The sequence below is a fragment of the Chiloscyllium punctatum genome, chromosome 31 (assembly GCF_047496795.1).
Source record: "Chiloscyllium punctatum isolate Juve2018m chromosome 31, sChiPun1.3, whole genome shotgun sequence".
NCBI classification, from domain to species: domain Eukaryota; kingdom Metazoa; phylum Chordata; class Chondrichthyes; order Orectolobiformes; family Hemiscylliidae; genus Chiloscyllium; species Chiloscyllium punctatum.
This window is the reverse complement of record NC_092769.1, coordinates 76,667,596-76,691,353: the sequence shown is the minus strand read 5'-3', so window position 1 is coordinate 76,691,353 and position 23,758 is coordinate 76,667,596. Positions and strand designations below refer to the sequence as shown.

The 23,758-nt window shown below is 54.4% G+C and overlaps 1 protein-coding gene across 2 annotated transcripts in view; it reads right to left on the bottom strand.

Annotated features, from left to right (window-relative positions):
* Positions 1-1,561: 1,561 nt before the first annotated feature.
* The window catches only part of sf3b2 (splicing factor 3b, subunit 2), a 36,012-nt gene continuing 13,815 nt past the window's right edge, over positions 1,562-23,758 (bottom strand). For both annotated transcript variants that reach the window (XM_072551156.1, XM_072551158.1), the window contains 11 exons: positions 21,166-21,293; positions 18,555-18,660; positions 18,231-18,316; positions 16,257-16,445; positions 15,994-16,143; positions 14,779-14,859; positions 12,994-13,221; positions 11,848-11,997; positions 9,783-9,872; positions 2,132-2,239; positions 1,562-1,893 (listed from right to left, as the gene is read on the bottom strand). In XM_072551156.1, the coding sequence (XP_072407257.1) occupies positions 1,759-1,893; positions 2,132-2,239; positions 9,783-9,872; positions 11,848-11,997; positions 12,994-13,221; positions 14,779-14,859; positions 15,994-16,143; positions 16,257-16,445; positions 18,231-18,316; positions 18,555-18,660; positions 21,166-21,293 (1,451 nt within the window). In that variant the 3' untranslated portion in view covers positions 1,562-1,758. The remainder of the gene's footprint in view (positions 1,894-2,131; positions 2,240-9,782; positions 9,873-11,847; positions 11,998-12,993; positions 13,222-14,778; positions 14,860-15,993; positions 16,144-16,256; positions 16,446-18,230; positions 18,317-18,554; positions 18,661-21,165; positions 21,294-23,758) is intronic.

Here is a 23,758-nt window from a genome sequence, read left to right as displayed (position 1 = left end):
CTTAGCCTATGGGAGGGGGGGGATCCAAAACCTCTTCATCTGGGTCCACCCGACAGGGCCAGGAGGCCATTCAGTCCCTCAAACCCACTGCTACAGGAACAGGAGGCCATTCAGCCCCTCAAACCCACCCCTACAGGATCAGGAGGCCATTCAGCCCCTCAAACCCACCCCTACAAGAACAGGAGACCATTCAGTCCCTCAAACCCACTGCTACAGGAACAGGAGACCATTCAGCCCCTCAAACCCACCGCTACAGGAACAGGAGACCATTCAGCCCCTCAAACCCACCCCTACAGGAACAGGAGACCATTCAGTCCCTCAAACCCACCCCTACAGGAACAGGAGACCATTCAGCCCCTCAAACCCACCCCTACAGGAACAGGAGACCATTCAGTCCCTCAAACCCACCCCTACAGGAACAGCAGGCCATTCAGCCCCTCAAACCCACCCCTACAGGAACAGCAGGCCATTCAGCCCCTCAAACCCACCCCTACAGGAACAGGAGACCATTCAGCCCCTCAAACCCACCCCTACAGGAACAGCAGGCCATTCAGCCCCTCAAACCCACCCCTACAGGAACAGGAGACCATTCAGCCCCTCAAACCCACCCCTACAGGAACAGGAGACCATTCAGCCCCTCAAACCCACCCCTACAGGAACAGGAGACCATTCAGCCCCTCAAACCCACCCCTACAGGAACAGTGGGCCATTCAGCCCCTCAAACCCACCCCTACAGGAACAGGAGGCCATTCAGCCCCTCAAACCCACCCCTACAGGAACAGGAAACCATTCAGCCCCTCAAACCAACCCTGCAGGAATAGGAGGCGGCCATTCAGCCCCTCAAACCCACCCCTACAGGAACAGGAGACCATTCAGCCCCTCAAACCCACCCCTACAGGAACAGGAGACCATTCAGTTCCTCAAACCCACCCCTACAGGAACAGGAGACCATTCAGCCCCTCAAACCCACCCCTACAGGAACAGCAGGCCATTCAGCCCCTCAAACCCACCCCTACAGGAACAGGAGACCATTCAGCCCCTCAAACCCACCCCTACAGGAACAGGAAACCATTCAGCCCCTCAAACCCACCCCTACAGGAACAGGAGACCATTCAGTCCCTCAAACCCACCCCTACAGGAACAGCGGGCCATTCAGCCCCTCAAACCCACCCCTACAGGAACAGGAGACCATTCAGCCCCTCAAACCCACCCCTACAGGAACAGGAGACCATTCAGTCCCTCAAACCCAACCCTACAGGAACAGGAGACCATTCAGCCCCTCAAACCCACCCCTACAGGAACAGGAAACCATTCAGCCCCTCAAACCCACCCCTACAGGAACAGGAGACCATTCAGTCCCTCAAACCCACTGCTACAGGAACAGGAGACCATTCAGTCCCTCAAACCCACCTCTACAGGAACAGGAGGCCATTCAGCCCCTCAAACCAACCCTGCAGGAATAGGAGGCCATTCAGCCCTCAAACCCTTCCTACAAGAGCAGGCTATTCAATGCAATGCTGGGACTGCTCCTAAATTGTGGCAAGGTTTCACATGAAGAAATGAGGAGATAGATACACTGGTGCCAGCAGACCCCTGCACTCAGACAGCAGTGTGTCTCTGTATCTGTGTGTGTTGGGACTCAGGAGGGCTGCTCCATTGCTACGTTAGTCTAAGCTTCGTTATGTTGTGTCTCAGTGACACTGGCACCGAGCAGTTAGTGGTGTATGTGGGGACCACAGGAGGGGTCCCACTGTGCTGTCAGAGCATCAGCTCAGCAGGGTTTACCTGAAATTCCAGCGCGTTAGTCCCAAACACGTCGCCGTACAGCGGTTTACCAGTTTCATCAACGGGTGGCTTTCCCCATCCTCCAGCATGGTAACCAAAGGAACAGCTCTGCAAAGGAAACCCACACAGACATCATCACAGCAAAAACAGAGGGCTGAACATCCGAGACCAGACACTCAAATCCGACTCCAGATCATTCCCAAACCTGTCAATCTCATCACTAACGCTCTGCTTCTGGAATTAACACGACTCAAACCCCTCGATGGGTGGGGGAGCTCACTGGCCTGACACACCATTATAAAGCAGGACAGCACCCACAAGGAGGAGTACCATGGCAGTGACCTACCTCTGGGATGGGGGAGTTCAGACCGGGGATTTTGAGATTAGGATAGGATGGAGGAGGACCATATCGCTGCATGGCAATCAGCCAAGGTGGAGGGACCTTGTGTGCATTCTGTGGGAGACATAAAATTACAAGTGTCAGAACCCAACTGTTACAAACAGCAACTTCAGAAACACAGAGAACCTCCCACATCAAACTAAGCCCATTTGTACAGTCTTTGCTGACCCAAAGAACTTCATGCAAGCCAAAATCCAACAGAACTTTCACACATAACCATAGAATGACAAGGGCGGAAGGTCATTCAGAGCATCTTAAAGGGGAAGAGAGAGGAAGGAAATTCCAGAGTTGGGGGACTAGGCGGCTGAAGGTCAGAGTGGGAGTAATCTCACAGCATTACAGGACTGAGACAATGCAGGGGATCCAGAGACAGACCCAGCAAGAAACGGTGAAATGATACCGTCAAAGTCAGTCAAGCTGTTGTACAGGAGCCAATCAAGGACTGTCTCAGTGTTAGAGGGAGGAGAAAGGCAATCACACAGTGCTCATCTAAACCCCAAACAGAGAGACGCTGATCCCCAACATCATTACAGACTGGGGACTCTGGGGCCCAGCACCGAAACCGAAAAGCTCAAGGGAGTTCAATCGGTGCCAAGGTTCATTTTAACACTGAGCGCAAGATCATTCACCTTATCAAATTTAAAATGTGTTGGAAAACGGCATTTTGGGAGAACATAATTGGGCAATACAATTCCAGCAAAGGGCAGGTCAGGCACTGTACGACACTGGGGTACAGTACTGGTGGGGGCAGGTGTATCTCTGGAAAACACTGGGGTACAGTACTGGTGGGGACAGGTCTGTCACTGTATAACACTGGGGTACAGTACTGGTGGGGACAGGTCTGTCTCTGTATAACACTGGGGTACAGTACTGGTGGGGACAGGTCTGTCTCTGTATAACACTGGGGTACAGTACTGGTGGGGACAGGTCTGTCTCTGTATAACACTGGGGTACAGTACTGGTGGGGACAGGTCTGTCTCTGTATAACACTGGGGTACAGTACTGGTGGGGACAGGTCTGTCTCTGTATAACACTGGGGTACAGTACTGGTGGGGACAGGTCTGTATAACACTGGGGTACAGTACTGGGTGGGGACAGGTCTGTCACTGTATAACACTGGGGTACAGTACTGGTGGGGACAGGTCAGTCACTGTATAACACTGGGGTACAGTACTGGTGGGGACAGGTCAGGCACTGTACAACACTGGGGTACAGTACTGGTGGGGACAGGTCAAGCACTGTATAACACTGGGGTACAGTACTGGTGGGGACAGGTCAGGCACTGTACAACAATGGGGTACAGTACTGGTGGGGACAGGTCTGTCACTGTTTAACACTGGGGTACAGTACTGGTGGGGACAGGTCTGTCACTGTATAACACTGGGGTACAGTACCGGTGGGGACAGGTCTGTCACTGGATAACACTGGGGTACAGTACGGGTGGGGACAGGTCTGTCACTGTATAACACTGGGGTACAGTACTGGTGGAGACAGGTCGGTCACTGTATAACACTGGGGCACAGTACTGGTGGGGACAGGTCTGTCACTGTATAACACTGGGGGACAGTACTGGTGGGGACAGGTCTGTCACTGTATAACACTGGGGTACAGTACTGGTGGGGACAGGTCTGTCACTGTATAACACTGGGGTACAGTACTGGTGGGGACAGGTCTGTCACTGTATAACACTGGGGTACAGTACTGGTGGGGACAGGTCTGTCACTGTATAACACTGGGGTACAGTACTGGTGGGGACAGGTCTGTCACTGTATAACACTGGGGCACAGTACTGGTGGGGACAGGTCTGTCACTGTATAACACTGGGGGACAGTACTGGTGGGGACAGGTCTGTCACTGTATAACACTGGGGTACAGTACTGGTGGGGACAGGTCTGTCCCTGTATAACACTGGGGTACAGTACTGGTGGGGACAGGTCTGTCACTGTAAAACACTGGGGTACAGTACTAGTGGGGACAGGCCTGTCACTTCATAACACTGGGGTACAGTACTGGTGGGGACAGGTCAGACACTGTACAACACTGGAGTACAGTACTGTTGGGGACAGGTCTGTCCCTGTATAACACTGGGGTACAGTACTGGTGGGGACAGGTCTGTCACTGTATAACACTGGGGTACAGTACTGGTGGGGACAGGTCTGTCACTGTATAACACTGGGGTACAGTACTGGTGGGGACAGGTCTGTCACTGTATAACACTGGGGTACAGTACTGGTGGGGACAGGTCAGGCACTGTACAACAATGGGGTACAGTACTGGTGGGGACAGGTCTGGCACTGTATAACACTGGGGTACAGTACCGGTGGGGACAGGTCTGTCACTGTATAACACTGGGGTACAGTACTGGTGGGGACAGGTCTGTCCCTGTATAACACTAGGGTACAGTACTGGTGGGGACAGGTCTGTCACTGTATAACACTGGGGTACAGTACTGGTGGGGACAGGTCTGTCAATGTATAACACTGGGGTACAGTACTGGTGGGGGACAGGTCTGTCACTGCATAACACTGGGGTACAGTACTGGTGGGGACAGGTCAGGCACTGTACAACACTGGGGTACAGTACTAGTGGGGACAGGTCTGTCTCTGTATAACACTGGGGTACAGTACTTGTGGGGACAGGTCTGTCTCTGTATAACACTGGGGTACAGTTCTGGTCGGGACAGGTCTGTCACTGTATAACACTGGGGTATAGTTCCGGTGGGGATGGGTCTGTCATTGTATAACACTGGGGTACAGTACTGTGGGGGACAGGTCAGGCACTGTATAACACTGGGGTACAGTACTGGTGGGGAGAGCTCTGTCAATGTATAACACACGGGTACAGTACTGGTGGGGACAGGTCTGTCACTGTATAACAATGGGGTACAATACTGGGACAGGTCTGTCCCTGTATAACACTGGGGTACAATACTGGTGGCGACAGGTGTGTCCCTGTATAACACTGGGGTACAGTACTGGTGGGGACAGGTCAGGCACTGTACAACAATGGGGTACAGTACTGGTGGGGACAGGTCTGTCACTGTTTAACACTGGGGTACAGTACTGGTGGGGACAGGTCTGTCACTGTATAACACTGGGGTACAGTACCGGTGGGGGACAGGTCTGTCACTGTATAACACTGGGGTACAGTACTGGTGGGGACAGGTCTGTCACTGTATAACACTGGGGGTACAGTACTGGTGGGGACGGGTCTGTCACTGTGTAACACTGGGGTACAGTACTGGTGGGGACAGGTCTGTCACTTGTATAACACTGGGGCACAGTACTGGTGGGGACAGGTCTGTCACTGTATAACACTGGGGGACAGTACTGGTGGGGACAGGTCTGTCACTGTATAACACTGGGGTACAGTACTGGTGGGGACAGGTCTGTCACTGTATAACACTGGGGTACAGTACTGGTGGGGGACAGGTCTGTCACTGTAAAACACTGGGGTACAGTACTAGTGGGGACAGGCCTGTCACTGCATAACACTGGGGTACAGTACTGGTGGGGACAGGTCAGACACTGTACAACACTGGGGTACAGTACTGGTTGGGACAGGTCTGTCCCTGTATAACACTGGGGTACAGTACTGGTGGGGACAGGTCTGTCACTGTATAACACTGGGGTACAGTACTGGTGGGGACAGGTCTGTCACTGTATAACACTGGGGTAGAGTACTGGTGGGGACAAGTCTGTCACTGTATAACACTGGGGTACAGTACTGGTGGGGACAGGTCAGGCACTGTACAACACTGGGGTACAGTACTGGTGGGGGACAGGTCAGGCACTGTATAACACTGGGGTACAGTACTGGTGGGGACAGGTCAGGCACTGTACAACAATGGGGTACAGTACTGGTGGGGACAGGTCTGTCACTGTTTAACACTGGGGTACAGTACTGGTGGGACAGGTCTGTCACTGTATAACACTGGGGTACAGTACCGGTGGGGACAGGTCTGTCAATGTATAACACTGGGGTACAGTACTGGTGGGGGACAGGTCTGTCACTGCATAACACTGGGGTACAGTACTGGTGGGGACAGGTCTGTCCCTGTATAACACTGGGGTACAGTACTGGTGGGGACAGGTCTGTCACTGTATAACACTGGGGTACAGTACTGGTGGGGACAGGTCTGTCACTGTATAACACTGGGGTACAGTACTGGTGGGGACAGGTCAGGCACTGTATAACACTGGGGTACAGTACTGGTGGGGACAGGTCTGTCACTGTATAACACTGGGGTACAGTACTGGTGGGGACAGGTCAGGCACTGTTTAACACTGGGGTACAGTACTGGTGGGGACAGGTCTGTCACTGTATAACACTGGGGTACAGTACCGGTGGGGACAGGTCTGTCAATGTATAACACTGGGGTACAGTACTGGTGGGGGACAGGTCTGTCACTGCATAACACTGGGGTACAGTACTGGTGGGGACAGGTCAGGGACTGTACAACACTGGGGTACAGTACTAGTGGGGACAGGTCTGTCTCTGTATAACACTGGGGTACAGTACTTGTGGGGACAGGTCTGTCACTGTATAACACTGGGGTACAGTACTGGTGGGGACAGGTCTGTCCCTGTATAACACTAGGGTACAGTACTGGTGGGGACAGGTCTGTCACTGTATAACACTGGGGTACAGTACTGGTGGGGACAGGTCTGTCAATGTATAACACTGGGGTACAGTACTGGTGGGGGACAGGTCTGTCACTGCATAACACTGGGGTACAGTACTGGTGGGGACAGGTCAGGCACTGTACAACACTGGGGTACAGTACTAGTGGGGACAGGTCTGTCTCTGTATAACACTGGGGTACAGTTCTGGTCGGGACAGGTCTGTCTCTGTATAACACTGGGGTACAGTTCTGGTGGGGATGGGTCTGTCATTGTATAACACTGGGGTACAGTACTGTTGGGGACAGGTCAGGCACTGTATAACACTGGGGTACAGTACTGGTGGGGAGAGCTCTGTCAATGTATAACACACGGGTACAGTACTGGTGGGGACAGGTCTGTCACTGTATAACAATGGGGTACAATACTGGTGGGGACAGGTCTGTCCCTGTATAACACTGGGGTACAATACTGGTGGCGACAGGTGTGTCCCTGTATAACACTGGGGTACAGTACTGGTGGGGACAGGTCAGGCACTGTATAACACTGGGGTACAGTACTGGTGGGGCCAGGTCTGTTACTGTATAACACTAGGGTACAGTACTGGTGGGGACAGGTCTGTCACTGTTTAACACTGGGGTACAGTACTGGTGGGGACAGGTCTGGCACTGTATAACACTGGGGTACAGTACTGGTGGGGACAGGTCTGTCACTGTATAACACTAGGGTACAGTACTGGTGGGGACAGGTCTGTCACTGTATAACACTGGGGTACAGTACTGGTGGGGACAGGTCTATCACTGTATAACACTGGGGTACAGTACTGGTGGGGACAGGTCTGTCCCTGTAATACACTGGGGTACAGTACTGGTGGGGACAGGTCTGTCCCTGTATAACACTGGGGTACAGTACTGGTGAGGGACAGGTCTGTCACTGTATAACACTGGGGTACAGTACTGGTGGGGACAGGTCTGTCAGTGTATAACACTGGTGTACAGTACTGGTGGGGTCAGGTCTGTCCCTGTAATACACTGGGGTACAGTACTGGTGGGGACAGGTCTGTCCCTGTATAACACTGGGGTACAGTACTGGTGGAGACAGGTCTGTCCCTGTATAACACTGGGGTACAGTACTGGTGGGGACAGGTCTGTCCCTGTATAACACTGGGGTACAGTACTGGTGGGGACAGGTCTGTCCCTGTATAACACTGGGGTACAGTACTGGTGGGGACAGGTCTGTCACTGTTTAACACTGGGGTACAGTACTGGTGGGGGACAGGTCTGTCCCTGTATAACACTGGCGTACAGTACTGGTGGGGACAGGTCAGACACTGTATAACACTGGGGTACAGTCCCAGTGGGGGACAGGCCTGTCAGTGTATAACACTGGGGTACAGTACTGGTGGGGGACAGGTCTGTCCCTGTATAACACTGGGGTACAGTACCGGTGGGGACAGGTCTGTCACTGTATAACACTGGGGTACAGTACTGGTGGGGACAGGTCTGTCACTGTATAACACTGGGGTACAGTACTGGTGGGGACAGGTCTGTCCCTGTATAACACGGGGGTACAGTACTGGTGGGGACAGGTCTGTCACTGTATAACACTGGGGTACAGTACTGGTGAGGACAGATCTGTCCCTGTATAACACTGCGGTACAGTACTGGTGGGGACAGGTCTGTCCCTGTATAACACTGCGGTACAGTCCTGGTGGGGGACAGGTCTGTCACTGTGTAACACTGGGGTACAGTACTAGTGGGGACAGGTCTGTCCCTGTATAACACTGGGGTACAGTACTGGTGGGGGACAGGTCTGTCACTGTGTAACACTGGGATACAGTACTGGTGGGGACAGGTCTGTTGCTGGATAACACTGGGGTACAGTACTGGTGGGGACAGGTCTGTCACTGTATAACACTGGGGTACAGTACTGGTGAGGACAGATCTGTCCCTGTATAACACTGCGGTACAGTACTGGTGGGGACAGGTCTGTCCCTGTATAACACTGCGGTACAGTCCTGGTGGGGGACAGGTCTGTCACTGTGTAACACTGGGGTACAGTACTAGTGGGGACAGGTCTGTCCCTGTATAACACTGGGGTACAGTACTGGTGGGGGACAGGTCTGTCACTGTGTAACACTGGGGTACAGTACTGGTGGGGACAGGTCTGTCCCTGTATAACACTGGGGTACAGTCCTGGTGGGGGACAGGTCTGTCACTGTGTAACACTGGGGTACAGTACTGGTGGGGACAGGTCTGTCACTGTGTAACACTGGGGTACAGTACTGGTGGGGACAGGTCTGTCACTGTGTAACACTGGGGTACAGTACTGGTGGGGACAGGTCTGTCACTGTGTAACACTGGGGTACAGTACTGGTGAGGACAGATCTGTCCCTGTATAACACTGCGGTACAGTACTGGTGGGGACAGGTCTGTCCCTGTATAACACTGCGGTACAGTCCTGGTGGGGGACAGGTCTGTCACTGTGTAACACTGGGGTACAGTACTAGTGGGGACAGGTCTGTCCCTGTATAACACTGGGGTACAGTACTGGTGGGGGACAGGTCTGTCACTGTGTAACACTGGGGTACAGTACTGGTGGGGACAGGTCTGTCCCTGTATAACACTGGGGTACAGTCCTGGTGGGGGACAGGTCTGTCACTGTGTAACACTGGGGTACAGTACTGGTGGGGACAGGTCTGTCACTGTGTAACACTGGGGTACAGTACTGGTGGGGACATGTCTGTCACTGTATAACACTGGGGTACAGTACTGGTGGGGACAGGTCTGTCACTGTGTAACACTGGGGTACAGTACTGGTGGGGACAGGTCTGTCACTGTGTAACACTGGGGTACAGTACTGGTGGGGACAGGTCTGTTGCTGGATAACACTGGAATCCAATTCCAGGTATTATTTGGGATGTTGTGAGCAACTCTGGTCCCATTCCTCTGGAAGATATGACAGTCTTTACTTACCGCTCCAACAGGCATTCCCAGAGCCAGTCTGAGCTCATCGGATAAATCTCCAGGTTTCTTCTCCTTGAGCCGTGTCTCAAACTCTTTGCCCTGTCACATGGAGCAAACAGGATATTCATCAGTTACTCACTCACTCACCACGAGACAGTACCAGGCTTTCACACACACTATCGTTCAGCCAGTGAATAACCAGGAGACAGCAATGGCGCTCAGAGTCAATCAGACCCAGAGCCACATTCAACACACACCTCCCCCCGCTCCCCTCCCATCCCCAATCCACCTCCCAGCAACTGCCGATTCAACCCAATCCCAGCAGGAGGCCATTCAGCCCCCATCCCCCACTGAGCCTGTCCCAGGTGTTTCAAAGATCCCACTGCCTTCACGACAAAACACTGCCATTCCCCCTTTCCTGGTATTTCCCTGATATTCCCTCCTGGCTTTTCCTCAAAGTCCCTGCTGAGTCTGCTTCCCCCCCCCCCCCCCCCAACCAGCTTCAAATCAAACCAACGTTCTCATCATCTCGGCCCTCACTTCCTTGGGAGTTTTCTTTTCCGTACTGGCTTCACCGTGTGACCCTGGGCCAGGGAGGGGAAGGGGTGGAAGCAGTCTCTCCTTATTAGCTGCACCCAAATGGTGCACAATTTAAATATTGCTAACAATGCAAAACAGATAGAACACAGGGAAGACTGACAAGTGTGGGGCCCAGTTCAGCAGAAAGTGGCTTTTTATCAGAAACAGAAACCCTGTGATAAAGAAATTAGCAGGGAATAATTAGAACCATACAACATGATATGAGAGAGAGAGGGAGACCTGAATCTCCAAGTCATCACAACTTCTATCTGCCTTGCTGTGATTAGGGGATCACGCTGTAATCTCTCTATGACGGGCAACATCACACTCATCAATTCCTATGGGAGGGACAACCTGCAGAAACTGACCCCACCCATTCTTCCAGCACCTCCCACCACAGCAGGATGGCCCACAGTCGAACCAGGGCCACTCGGTTGTGTAAGTACACTGCAAACCCCCCCACAGTGTCCACTGAGAAGGACCCAAATCACCTGCTGCAGGGTGAAAGATTGACTGGAAAAATGGCTGACAGGGTGCACATGGGGCAAGGGTATAGATGGGATTCCTCCACAACCCCACCCCTGTGTGATCAGTAACGGCCACCAAGGGAGCTCCATACCATCTCAATAAGGTCAACCCTACTGCATTCCCTCAGCGCTGACCCTCCCCACAGCACCTGCCCCCACAGAGCGTCGCCCCCTCAGCGCTGACCCTCCCACAGCGCGTCGCCCCCTCAGCGCTGACCCTCCCACAGCGCGTCGCCCCCTCAGCGCTGACCCTCCCACAGAGCGTCGCCCCCTCAGCGCTGACCCTCCCACAGCGCGTCACCCCCTCAGCGCTAACCCACAGTGCTGACCCTCCCACAGCGCCCGCCCCCTCAGCGCTGACCCACCCACAGCACCCGCTCCCTCAGCCCTGACCCTCCCACAGCACCTGCCCCCTCAGCACTGACCCTCCCACAGCACCTGCCCCCCTCAGCGCTGACCCTCCCACAGCGCCCGCCCCCTCAGCGCTGACCCTCCCACAGCGCGTCGCCCCCTCAGCGCTGACCCTCCCCACACTACCCGCTCCCCCAGCGCTGACCCTCCCACAGCGCGTCGCCCCCTCAGCACTGACCCTCCCCACACCACCTGCCCCCTCAGCACTGACCCTCCCACAGCGCGTCGCCCCCTCAGCGCTGACCCTCCCACAGCGCGTCCCTCCCACAGCGTGTCGCCCCCTCAGCGCTGACCCTCCCACAGCACCTGCCCCCTCAGCACTGACCCTCCCTCAGTGACTGACTATTCAGTTATTCCCCAGGAAACTCATTCTTGCTCCCATCTCTGCATTCAGAGGTCAGTCAGTACAGCCTGGGGAAAAGACCCAGATCCCTGGAGGTCACATCATACCCAGGAAAGCAGCAAGGCCGCTCCCGAGTGAGAGAGCGAGTGGAGACAGGGACAGTGCAGCTTGAAGTGCTGTGCTCCCTGCCCCTTGTCCCAGGAAGGAGAGTTACCTCGTAGTACAGGTCACCATGGATGGTCAGCTTGGGTTTGGTCTGCCACTTGAAGAAAGCATCGTGAAGTTTCTGGTAGTCAATGTCTATTTTCCCCATTTTCGGACGCACTTTCTCCCTCATTTTGGTCTTCATGGTTTTCTGCTCCTCCTGTGGATCATTGATGGGCAGCATTTAGAAGGGGCTGTTGCTCCCAAACTACTGGGGTTACATCGCACAGTCACCAGCCTTGGACTTTACACCCCCCCCCCCCCCCCCCCCACCCCACCACTCAGAGGCACAGGCCAGAGCTGACCCCCTGTCTCTGTGCAGAGTGTGATGAGGGGATGACAGCAAGCCATGCAGTGTCACATTAGCCTTTGGTGTTTCTGTCTGGCTGTGGGGAAGCCCCAGGTTCATATCCCACTGCAGTGCCAGGTGGACAAGGCGGATTTGGTAATAACACAGCCAAAGACACGGACAGGCAGACTCCAAGGGCAAGAGATAACAGCAGGAGACAATCCTGCCCTGCCCTGGCCTTGCCCATCACTGTCCACAGCTCAAGTACATGGTCACAGCATCTCCGATCCCCAGAGTGATCTGTAAGCTGACCACGGCTGGGAATGTGGCGGGGACTGGGCTACCCTCCAGGATTTCATGTCCTGCGAAACCACGGGGAGTGGGGAGCTGTGAAGCTGAGGTACTGTGAGCTGTATACCAGTGTTGTCTAGGTTTCCCTGGAGAGTCAGGTGTGGGTGGGATGATTGGGGAGTGACAGCACTCACTGAGTCATGGTTTTTACGGGGCTTGCCTTGATGAACCAGCGCAGGGAGAGAGAGGGAGGGATCAGCGGAGGGCAGAGACCTCTGGTGGCAGGCAGACGAGGCAGACTCGGAGCTCAGCAAACCGAGGTTTGAGAGAGACAGCCTCCGTCACTGCCCCCTGCCCATCCCATCACTCCCCCGCCCTCACTGGCCCCCTCCCCGTCACTGCCAGACTCCTAGGCCAGCACTGGTCACTGTCACCATCATCACCCTCCACGTCACCAAAACAGATCCAGGGCTCAGCATCTCTCAACAAGAGAGACCACTGCATGGGACTCCACCCTGGCCTCCCCTGGTGTGGTATTTGAGCTCACTGGGAGTGCCGTCCCTCCCGCTGCCTTACCTTCTCCTGCAGGGCCTCCCGCATCTCCTGGATTCCAGTGCGGCGGATAAACTCAGGCAGCTCGAAGGGGGGTTTCTCGATGCCCCTCTTGCCTTGCAGGTACTTGCGTTTGAAGCACCAGTGGCGTGGCACGGGCACAGAGTTGCGGGTGGCCTTCAGGTGAACCAACAGCTTCGGGTCATGGGCTGTCACATCGTGCATCTCCACCACATCCGGGCGCGCTACCAGCTGAGGGGGTCAAGGGTCAGTGAGAGTCAGTGGACAACTGGTAACCGCTTCCCCCCCTACCCCGTTCCTCCCAGTCTAGCCCATTCCTGTCGCAATGGCCACCCAGCAACAGGGAAAAACCACCGGCTCCTCTAGCCTCTCACTCAGGGTTTCAAAAAGGAACAGGAAGCCATTCAGCCCCCTCCTCCAGCCTGTCCCACAGGAACAGCAGGAGGCCATTCAGCCCCCCCTGCTCCAGCCTGTCCCACAGGAACAGCAGGAGGCCATTCGGGCCCCCCCGCTCCAGCCTGTCCCACAGCAACAGCAGGAGGCCATTCAGCGCCCCCCCCCCACAGCTTGTCCCACAGGAACAGCAGGAGGCCATTCAGCGCCCCCCCCCACAGCTTGTCCCACAGGAACAGCAGGAGGCCATTCGGGCCCCCCCGCTCCAGCCTGTCCCACAGGAACAGCAGGAGGCCATTCAGCGCCCCCCCCACAGCTTGTCCCACAGGAACAGCAGGAGGCCATTCAGCCCCCCCCCACAGCTTGTCCCACAGGAACAGCAGGAGGCCATTCAGCCCCCCCCCACTACAGCTTGTCCCACAGGAACAGCAGGAGGCCATTCAGCCCCCTCCTCCAGCCTGTCCCACAGGAACAGCAGGAGGCCATTCGGGCCCCCCCGCTCCAGCCTGTCCCACAGGAACAGCAGGAGGCCATTCAGCCCCCCCCCACTACAGCTTGTCCCACAGGAACAGCAGGAGGCCATTCAGCCCCCTCCTCCAGCCTGTCCCACAGGAACAGCAGGAGGCCATTCAGATGAAGCATCCCTTGAACATTTGAACTCAGAACTGGAGGGTGTTCAGACCCACCCTCTCATTTCAACTGTACCTGAACTCTATTGACCACCATAACCCAATCAGTACCTGATCACCCTTCCAACTGAAACTACCAGCTAACCTTCTGCATCGACAGGTTTTTGGGGATTTTTGGAGGGAGTGGGAGGTGGAATTCCACATTTCCTTCTCCTCAGAGACCGAGCGCTCTCTGACATCAGACCCAAACAGCTAGCTCAAATGGGCGGGATGTGAGCCCCTGTCCCCAAGAACACCACACCGCCACCACTCCAACCAACCACAAACCCAGGGCAAATATTGCCAGGGACCATTTCAACCCCGATTCAATCATCATTTAACTCCCAACCCCACTCTCGGGTGCTAGGACCCAGTGTTCCAGATTTAACCCTTTCAGCCTGGGTATTGCTCTGATCACCATTCCATAACACCGCCTTCACCCTCGACCAAACCCCAGGCTGCACAGGCCCAACACTGAACATGAAAATCTGGACCATGACACCCAGCCCGAGGTGATGAACCCCTGTAACAGCCCATTCACCTTGTGATTTACTTCTAGCCTTACACCATTTCACTACACAGACACTGTGAACTCTCTCTCAGTGCTGGACCCTGCATACCCAGAAAATGGGTGGTGGCTGACAGCTGCCAACAGTACAAGGGTCAGTGAAGAAGCCTATCCCACCTCAGCCCAGAGGCCTCACTCCCTCGACAGTAAACACTTCACCTGTTTCAGTTCAGCCACACTCAAACGATTTAATCTCCTTAACTTCTTCTTCGATAATTTTGGGAGATCATCCCGTTTTTCCTAACAGATAGAAGGACACAGTTACAAACAATAACATAATCTCCTGACAGTGCGGAGCTCCCTCAGCACTGACCCTCCCACAGCGTGGAGCTCCCTCGGTGCTGACCCTCCGACAGTGCAGTGTTCCCTCGGCGCTGACCCTCCCACAGCGCGGAGCTCCCTCAGCACTGACCCTCCCACAGCGTGGAGCTCCCTCAGCACTGACCCTCCCACAGCGCGGAGCTCCCTCAGCACTGACCCTCCCACAGCGTGGAGCTCCCTCAGCACTGACCCTCCCACAGCGCGGAGCTCCCTCGGCACTGACCCTCCGACAGTGCGGCGTTCCCTCGGCGCTGACCCTCCCACAGCGCGGCACTTCCTCAGCACTGACCCTCCCACAGCGCAGAGCTCCCTCAGCACTGACCCTCCCACAGCGTGGAGCTCCCTCAGCACTGACCCTCCCACAGCGCGGAGCTCCCTCAGCACTGACCCTCCGACAGTGCAGCGCTCCCTCGGCACTGACCCTCCGACAGTGCGGCGCTCCCTCAGCACTGACCCTCCGACAGTGCGGCACTCCCTCAGCACTGACCCTCCGACAGTGCCCACTCCCTCAGCGCTGACCCTCCGACAGCGCGGAGCTCCCTCGGCACTGACCCTCCGACAGTGCGACGCTGCCTCAGCACTGACCCTCCCACAGTGCGACACTACCTCAGCGCTGACCCTCCCACAGTGCGACACTTCCTCGGCACTGACCCTCCGACAGCGCGGAGCTCCCTCTGCACTGACCCTCCGACAGTGCCCGCTCCCTCAGCACTGACCCTCCGACAGTGCCCACTTCCTCAGCGCTGACCCTCCGACAGTGCCCACTTCCTCAGTGCTGACCCTCCGACAGTGCCCACTTCCTCAGCACTGACCCTCCGACAGTGCCCGCTCCCTCAGCACTGACCCTCCGACAGTGCCCCCTCCCTCAGCACTGACCCTCCGACAGTGCCCACTTCCTCAGCACTGACCCTCCGACAATGCCCCCTCCGTCAGCACTGACCCTCCGACAGTGCCATGCTTTCTGGACAGTCAGTCTTGACGGTGTGGGACTGTGGCCGATACTGAAGAACAATTTACCCCGTGAATCGTGTGGGTCTGCAGGCTTAAACTTACCATGTCCTCATCACTGTCTACATCCTCATCTTCATCACTGCTGCCTTTCTGCTCTGCCTCCAAACCCTTCTTCTTCAGCAGCACTGCCGATTCCAGCTTGTCTGCTTTGTCCGGCTCTTTGTCCTTGTCTTTCTTCACATCGTCCGTCAGCTACCAAAACAAACCACAGCCAGCCATCAGGCACCGTTTAGCATTCACTGTGCTCCATGGACACACGCCTACCAGCCTCGTTGCTGACCACCACAACACTTCCAGCTGCTCACCCTGAACGTTTCGAAGATCCTCTTGAAGTAGATGAAATTGGTGTCAAAGATTTCCGGCTCTGCTGTCACATACTCCACCTCCACCTCCGATTCGGTGTCAGTCACGGCTGATGCTGGCTTCACACCTCCACTCACCTCACCACGATTGGATTTCTTCTTCTTCTTTCGGTTGCGACGTTTACGGTTTTTCTGGAGAAATCGAAGATCATTGACATTGGCACAAAACAAAATACAATCAGCTCCTAATCAACCCTCGGTAAGTCTTCAAGATGTCCTAGTGCTGACCGTCGAACAGTGCCCGCTCAGTCAGCACTGACCCTCCGACAGTGCGGCGCTCCCTCAGCACTGACCCCCCCGACAGTGCCCACTCCCTCAGCACTGACCCCCCCCGACAGTGCGGCGCTCCCTCAGCACTGACCCCCCCCGACAGTGCCCACTCCCTCAGCACTGACCCTCTGACAGTGCGGCACTCCCTCAGCACTGACCCTCCGACAGTGCCCACTCCCTCAGCACTGACCCCCCGACAGTGCGGCCCTCCCTCAGCACTGACCCCCCGACAGTGCGGCCCTCCCTCAGCACTGACCCCCCGACAGTGCGGTCCTCCCTCAGCACTGACCCCCCGACAGTGCCCACTCCCTCAGCACTGACCCCCCGACAGTGCCCACTCCCTCAGCACTGACCCCCCGACAGTGCGGCCCTCCCTCAGCACTGACCCCCCGACAGTGCGGCCCTCCCTCAGCACTGACCCCCCGACAGTGCGGCCCTCCCTCAGCACTGACCCCCCGACAGTGCGGCCCTCCCTCAGCACTGACCCCCCGACAGTGCGGCCCTCCCTCAGCACTGACCCCCCGACAGTGCGGCCCTCCCTCAGCACCATCCTTCCAACAGTGCCCGCCCCCCTCAGTACCGACCCTCTGACAGTGGCTGCTCCTTCAGCACCGACCAGACAGTGCCCACTCCCTCAGCACTGACCCCCCGACAGTGCCCACTCCCTCAGCACTGACCCCCCGACAGTGCCCACTCCCTCAGCACTGACGCTCCGACAGTGCCCACTCCCTCAGCACTGACCCTCCGACAGTGCCCACTCCCTCAGCACTGACCCTCCGACAGTGCCCACTCCCTCAGCACTGACCCTCCGACAGTGCCCACTCCCTCAGCACTGACCCTCCGACAGTGCCCACTCCCTCAGCACTGACCCTCCGACAGTGCCCACTCCCTCAGCACTGACCCTCCGACAGTGCCCACTCCCTCAGCACTGACCCTCCGACAGTGCCCACTCCCTCAGCACTGACCCTCCGACAGTGCCCACTCCCTCAGCACTGACCCTCCGACAGTGCCCACTCCCTCAGCACTGACCCTCCGACAGTGCCCACTCCCTCAGCACTGACCCTCCGACAGTGCCCACTCCCTCAGCACTGACCCTCCGACAGTGCCCACTCCCTCAGCACTGACCCTCCGACAGTGCCCACTCCCTCAGCACTGACCCTCCGACAGTGCCCACTCCCTCAGCACTGACCCTCCGACAGTGCCCACTCCCTCAGCACTGATCCTCCGACAGTGCGGCACTCCCTCAGCACTGACCCTCCGACAGTGCCCACTCCCTCAGAACTGACCCTCCGACAGTGCCCACTCCCTCAGCACTGACCCCCCTGTCAGTGCCCACTCCCTCAGCACTGACCCCCCTGTCAGTGCCCACTCCCTCAGCACTGACCCTCCGACAGTGCCCACTCCCTCAGTTCTGACGCCCTGACAGTGCCCACTCCCTCAGCACTGACCCCCCCGACAGTGTTATGCTCCCTCAGTCCTATGCCATGGGCCGGTGCTGTGAGCCCTCAGTTGGAAGGTACCTAGTCTCGATCTGACTAACAGTCATACAGTGTCAGGCCCTGAGTCACCCCCCAGGTAAACAGCCCCATCGGCCAGCTTGTCCAACCATAGAGCAGGGGAGGGAGGGAACAGCACATCATCACATACCTCTTTCTTTGACTGTGAAGATGCAACCTCTTCCTCTTCGGTATCAGCTGGGGTCAGAGTGGCTCCCACCGTTGCATCGGCATCGTCTGTGGAAACACCAGCAGCACTTGCTCAGTCAGCGGCTGTACTCTCCCGCCCACTGTCTCAATGGGTCACTGGCCAAACTACATCTACTCTTTCCCCAGAATAGCAGCTCCCTTTAGGCTTTTAAACAGAAAGTGAAACCTCCTCCACACTGCCCCCAACAAACCTTCCCGGGGCAGGGCCAGCATGGGATTAGACAGACGGTAAAGCTCCCTGTACACAGCGGTCTGATGGACGTACCTGAAGCCTCCGCTGATGCGGTGAGCTCCACCTGGCGTTGCTCCTTCAGCTGTAGGATCTTCTCCAGGACCTGGGGAATTCTGGGACCAGGCCCTCCGTCATCGTTCTGCAGAAGAAGGAACTAGTCATACTGAGCTTGAGAGAAACCTGTGGCTATGATCCCTGTTGCACCTGCTACTGATGTGTGAGCTCCTCAGGGGCACACAATCCATCCGCCTCAGCCTCAACACACATTCAATGGTGACAGGGCAAACAAGGAGCACTCAACATGCAGCGCGTGGCCGAGGTATACACCTCTCACAAAGTGAAGCAGTTTAAAGCTCACTCTTTGTGTTCACACATGGGATGTGGGTATTGCTGGTTATACAGTCATAGAGATGTACAGCATGGAAACAGACCCTTCGGCCCAACCCGTCCGTGCTGACCCAGATATCCCAACCCAATCTAGTCCCACCTGCCAGCACCCGGCCCATATCCCTCCAAACCCTTCCTATTCATATACCCATCCAAATGCCTCTTCAATGTTGTAATTGTACCAGCCTCCACCACATCCTCTGGCAGCTCATTCCATACACGTACCACTCTTTATGTGAAAAAGTTGCCCCTTAGGTCTCTTTTATATCTTTCCCCTCTCACCCTAAACCTATGCCCCTCGAGTCCTGGACTCCTTGACCCCAGGGAAAAGACTTTGTCTACTTATCCTATCCATACCCCTCATAATTTTGTAAATCTCCATAAGGTCACCCCTCAGTCCCCGATGCTCCAGGGAAAACAGCCCCAGCCTGTTCAGCCTCTCCCTGTAGCTCAGATCCTCCAACCCTGGCAACATCCTTGTAAATCTTTTCTGAACCCTTTCAAGTTTCACAACAACTTTGTGATAAGGAGACCAGAATTGCACGCAATATTCCAACAGTGGCCTAACCAATGTCCTGTACAGACACAACAGGACCTCCCAACTCCTGTACTCAATACTCTGACCAATAAAGGAAAGCATACCAAACACCTTCTTCACTATCTATCTACCTACGACTCCACTTTCAAGGAGCTATGAACCTGCACTCCAAGGTCTCTTTGTTCAGCAACACTCCCTAGGACCTTACCATTAAGTGTATAAGTCCTGTTCAGATTTGCTTTCCCAAAATGCAGCACCTCGCATTTATCTGAATTAAACTCCATCTGCCACTTCTCAGCCCATTGGCCCATCTGGTCCAGATCCTGTTGTAATCTGAGGTAACCCTCTTCGCTGTCCACTACACCTCCAATTTTGGTGTCATCTGCAAACTTACTAACTGTACCTCTTATGCTCGCATCCAAATCATTTATGTAAATGACAAAAAGTAGAGGGCCCATCACCGATCCTTGTGGCACTCCACTGGTCACAGGCCTCCAGTCTGAAAAACAACCCTCCACCACCACCCTCTGTCTTCTACCTTTGAGCCAGTTCTGTATCCAAATGGCTAGTTCTCCCTGTATTCCATGAGATCTAACCTTGCTAATCAGTCTCCCATGGGGAACCTTGTCAAACGCCTTACTAAAGTCCATATATATCACATCTACTGCGCTGCCCTCATCAATCCTCTTTGTTACTTCTTCAAAAACCTCAATCAAGTTTGTGAGACATGATTTCCCACGCACAAAGCCATGTTGACTATCCCGAATCAGTCCTTGCCTTTCCAAATACATGTACATTCTGTCCCTCAGGATTCCCTCCAACAACTTGCCTACCACCGAGGTCAGGCTCACTGGTCTATAGTTCCCTGGCTTGTCTTTACTGCCCTTCTTAAACAGTGGCACCACGTTTGCCAACCTCCAGTCTTCTCTAGCTTCCCACAGAGTTCTCGGGTACACCTGATCAGGTCCTGGGGATTTATCCACCTTTAACCATTTCAAGACATCCAGCACTTCCTCCTCTGTAATCTGGACATTGTGCAAGATGTCACCATCTATTTCCCTACAGTCTATATCTTCCATATCCTTTTCCACAGTAAATACTGATGCAAAATATTCATTTAGTATCTCCCCCATTTTCTGTGGCTCCACACAAAGGCCGCCTTACTGATCTTTGAGGGGCCCTATTCTCTCCCTAGTTACCCTTTTGTCCTTAATATATTTGTAAAACCCCTTTGGATTCTCCCTAATTGTATTTGCTAACGCTATCTCATGTCCCCGTTTTGCCCTCCTGATTTCCCTCTTAAGTATACTCCTACTTTCTTTATACTCTAAGGATTCACTCGATCTCTCCTGTCTATACCTGACATATGCTTCCTTCTTTTTCTTAACCAAACCCTCAATGTCTTTAGTCATCCAGCATTCCCTATACCTACCAGCCTTCCCTTTCACCCTGACAGGAATATACTTTCTCTGGATTCTTGTTATCTCATTTCTGAAGGCTTCCCATTTTCCAGCCGTCCCTTGACCTGCGAACATCTGCCTCCAATCAGCTTTCGAAAGTTCTTGCCTAATTGGGAGCTCCTGCAGTTCACTTCAGAGTCTAAAGCTTTCATTCCAGGTAGAGAAGATCCGACACTTTTGTGGGAGATCTGAACCTGGGAGTGAGTCCAGAAAGGAAGGGCAGAATGGCCTGTTTGTGATGTGTACACAATTTGGTTACCTCTCTGTTCTCTTCACCGGGCGGTGGGGGAGGTCCTCGAATCCGTGGTCCCAGGTTGGGGGCAGATAATGAAGTAGCAGCTACAGAGCCAGGCCGTATAGCAGCGAGGGACATGGGTACAGCTGTAACTGTGATAGGGTTGCACCCCGGAGAGACAGAGAGAGAGAGAGAGAGACAGACAGACAGTGTGATGTTACAGAACCAGAATCCAGATGAAATGAGGCCTTTCAGCCCATTGAGTCTGCTCCACTTTCATTCATGGCTGATAGGTTTCTCAACCCCTTTCTCCCTGTAACCCCTGATCCCTTTGACAATCAAGATTTTATCTATCTCTGCCTTAAACATACTCCATGACCTGTCCTCCCCAGCCTTCTGTGGCAGTGAATTCCATAGATTCACCACTCTCTGGCTAAGACCTTTCTCCTGATCTCCATTATAGTCTCTCCTATTAATGGAAACATCTTCCCAACATCCACTCTGTCCCAGCCATTCAGTACCCTAAGTTTCAATTAGATCCCGCTGAGTACAAACCCAGAGGCCTCAAACGTTCAACTTTTCATTCTCGTGAACCTCCTCTGAACACGCTTCAGGGCCAGTACACGCTTCCTGAGATATGGGGCCCAAACCTGCACACAATACTCCAAATGTGGTCTGACCAGAGCCTTATAGAGCATCAGAAATACATTTCTACTTTTATACTCAAGCACTTTCAAAATAAATGCCATCATTGCATTTGCCTCTTAACTTCTGATTCAACCTGCAAGTTTACCTTGAGAGAATCCTGGACTAGAACTACCAAGTCTTTTTGCACCTCAGACTTCTGAATTTTCTCCCCATTTAGAAAATAGCCCATGTCTCTATTCTTCCTACCAAAGTGCATGATCTCACACTTTCCCACATGGTACTCCATCTGCCACTTGCCTACTCTCCTAACCTGTCCAAATCCTTCTGCAGCCTCCCTGCTTCCTCAATGTTACCTGTACTTCCACCTATCTTTGAATCATCTGTAAACGTAACCAGAATGCCCTCAGTTCCTTCATAAAAAGTTGTGGTCCTAACACTGAGCCTTGTGGAACAACACTTGTCACTGGCTGCCATCCTGAGAACAATCCTTTTATCCCCACTCTCTGCTTTCTGCCAGACAGCCAAGTTTCCACCCGTGCTTGCCTCGAACACCATGGGCGCTTATCTTACTCAGTAGCCACCTGTGCGGTACTTTGTCAAAACCTTCTTGAAGTCCAGGTAGATAATATCCATTGGCACTCCTTGGTCTAACCTGTTTGTTACTTCCTCAAAGAATTCTAGCAGATTTATCAGACATGACCTCCCCATGGATGAAACCATGCTGACTCTGTCCTGTTTTACCAAGTGTTCAGAAATCTCATCTCTAACGATGGATTGCAGGATCCCTCCCATCACCGAGATTAGGCTAATTAGTCTACAATTTTCCATCTTTGCCTTCCTCCCTGTGTCACATTAGCAATGTTCCAGTCCTCTGGGACCCACCGTGATACGAGCGATTCCTCAAGGTTCACCACTAACACCTCCACTAGCTCTTCACCTATCCCCCTGAGAACTCTGCTCCAGGGGATTTATCCACCTTCAGACCAGTCAGCTTTTCCAGCATCTTCTCCTCAGTGACAGCCACCGTACTCAGCTCGGCCCCCCTCACTCTCATGACCTTTCGGGATGTTACACGGGTCTTCCACTGTGAAGACTGATGCCAAGTAATTATTCAGGCCCTCAGCCCATTTCCTTGTCCCCACCACTATCTCTCCAGCAGCGCAAAGCTCACTTTTGCCCTTTAGGTATCTAAAGAAACTCTTACAGTCTTCCTTTACATTACCAGATAGCTTACCCTCATACTTAATCCTCTCAATCCCACGGTGACAACACACTGAGGGCAATATATAACATTAATCTATTCCCCACCCCACACCAACCGAGAGCAGTAACAGAGAGATTACCCCAAACCCCACCCCCCCAACCGAGAACAGTAACAGAGAGATTACCCAAACCCCACCCCCCCAACCGAGAACAGTAACAGAGAGATTACCCCAAACCCCACCCCCCCAACCGAGAGCAGTAACAGAGAGATTACCCCAAACCCCACACCCCCCCAACCAAGAACAGTAACAGAGAGATTACCCCAAACCCCACCCCCCCAACCGAGGGCAGTAACAGAGAGATTACCCCAAACCCCACCCCCCCAACCGAGAGCAGTAACAGAGAGATTACCCCAAACCCCACCCCCCCAACCGAGAACAGTAACAGAGAGATTACCCAAACCCCACCCCCCCAACCGAGAACAGTAACAGAGAGATTACCCCAAACCCCACCCCCCCAACCGAGAGCAGTAACAGAGAGATTACCCCAAACCCCACCCCCCCAACCGAGAGCAGTAACAGAGAGATTACCCCAAACCCCACACCCCCCCAACCAAGAACAGTAACAGAGAGATTACCCCAAACCCCACACCCCCCCCAACCAAGAACAGTAACAGAGAGATTATCCCAAACCCCACACCCCGAACCGAGAGCAGTAACAGAGAGATTACCCCAAACCCCACCCCCCCCAACCGAGGGCAGTAACA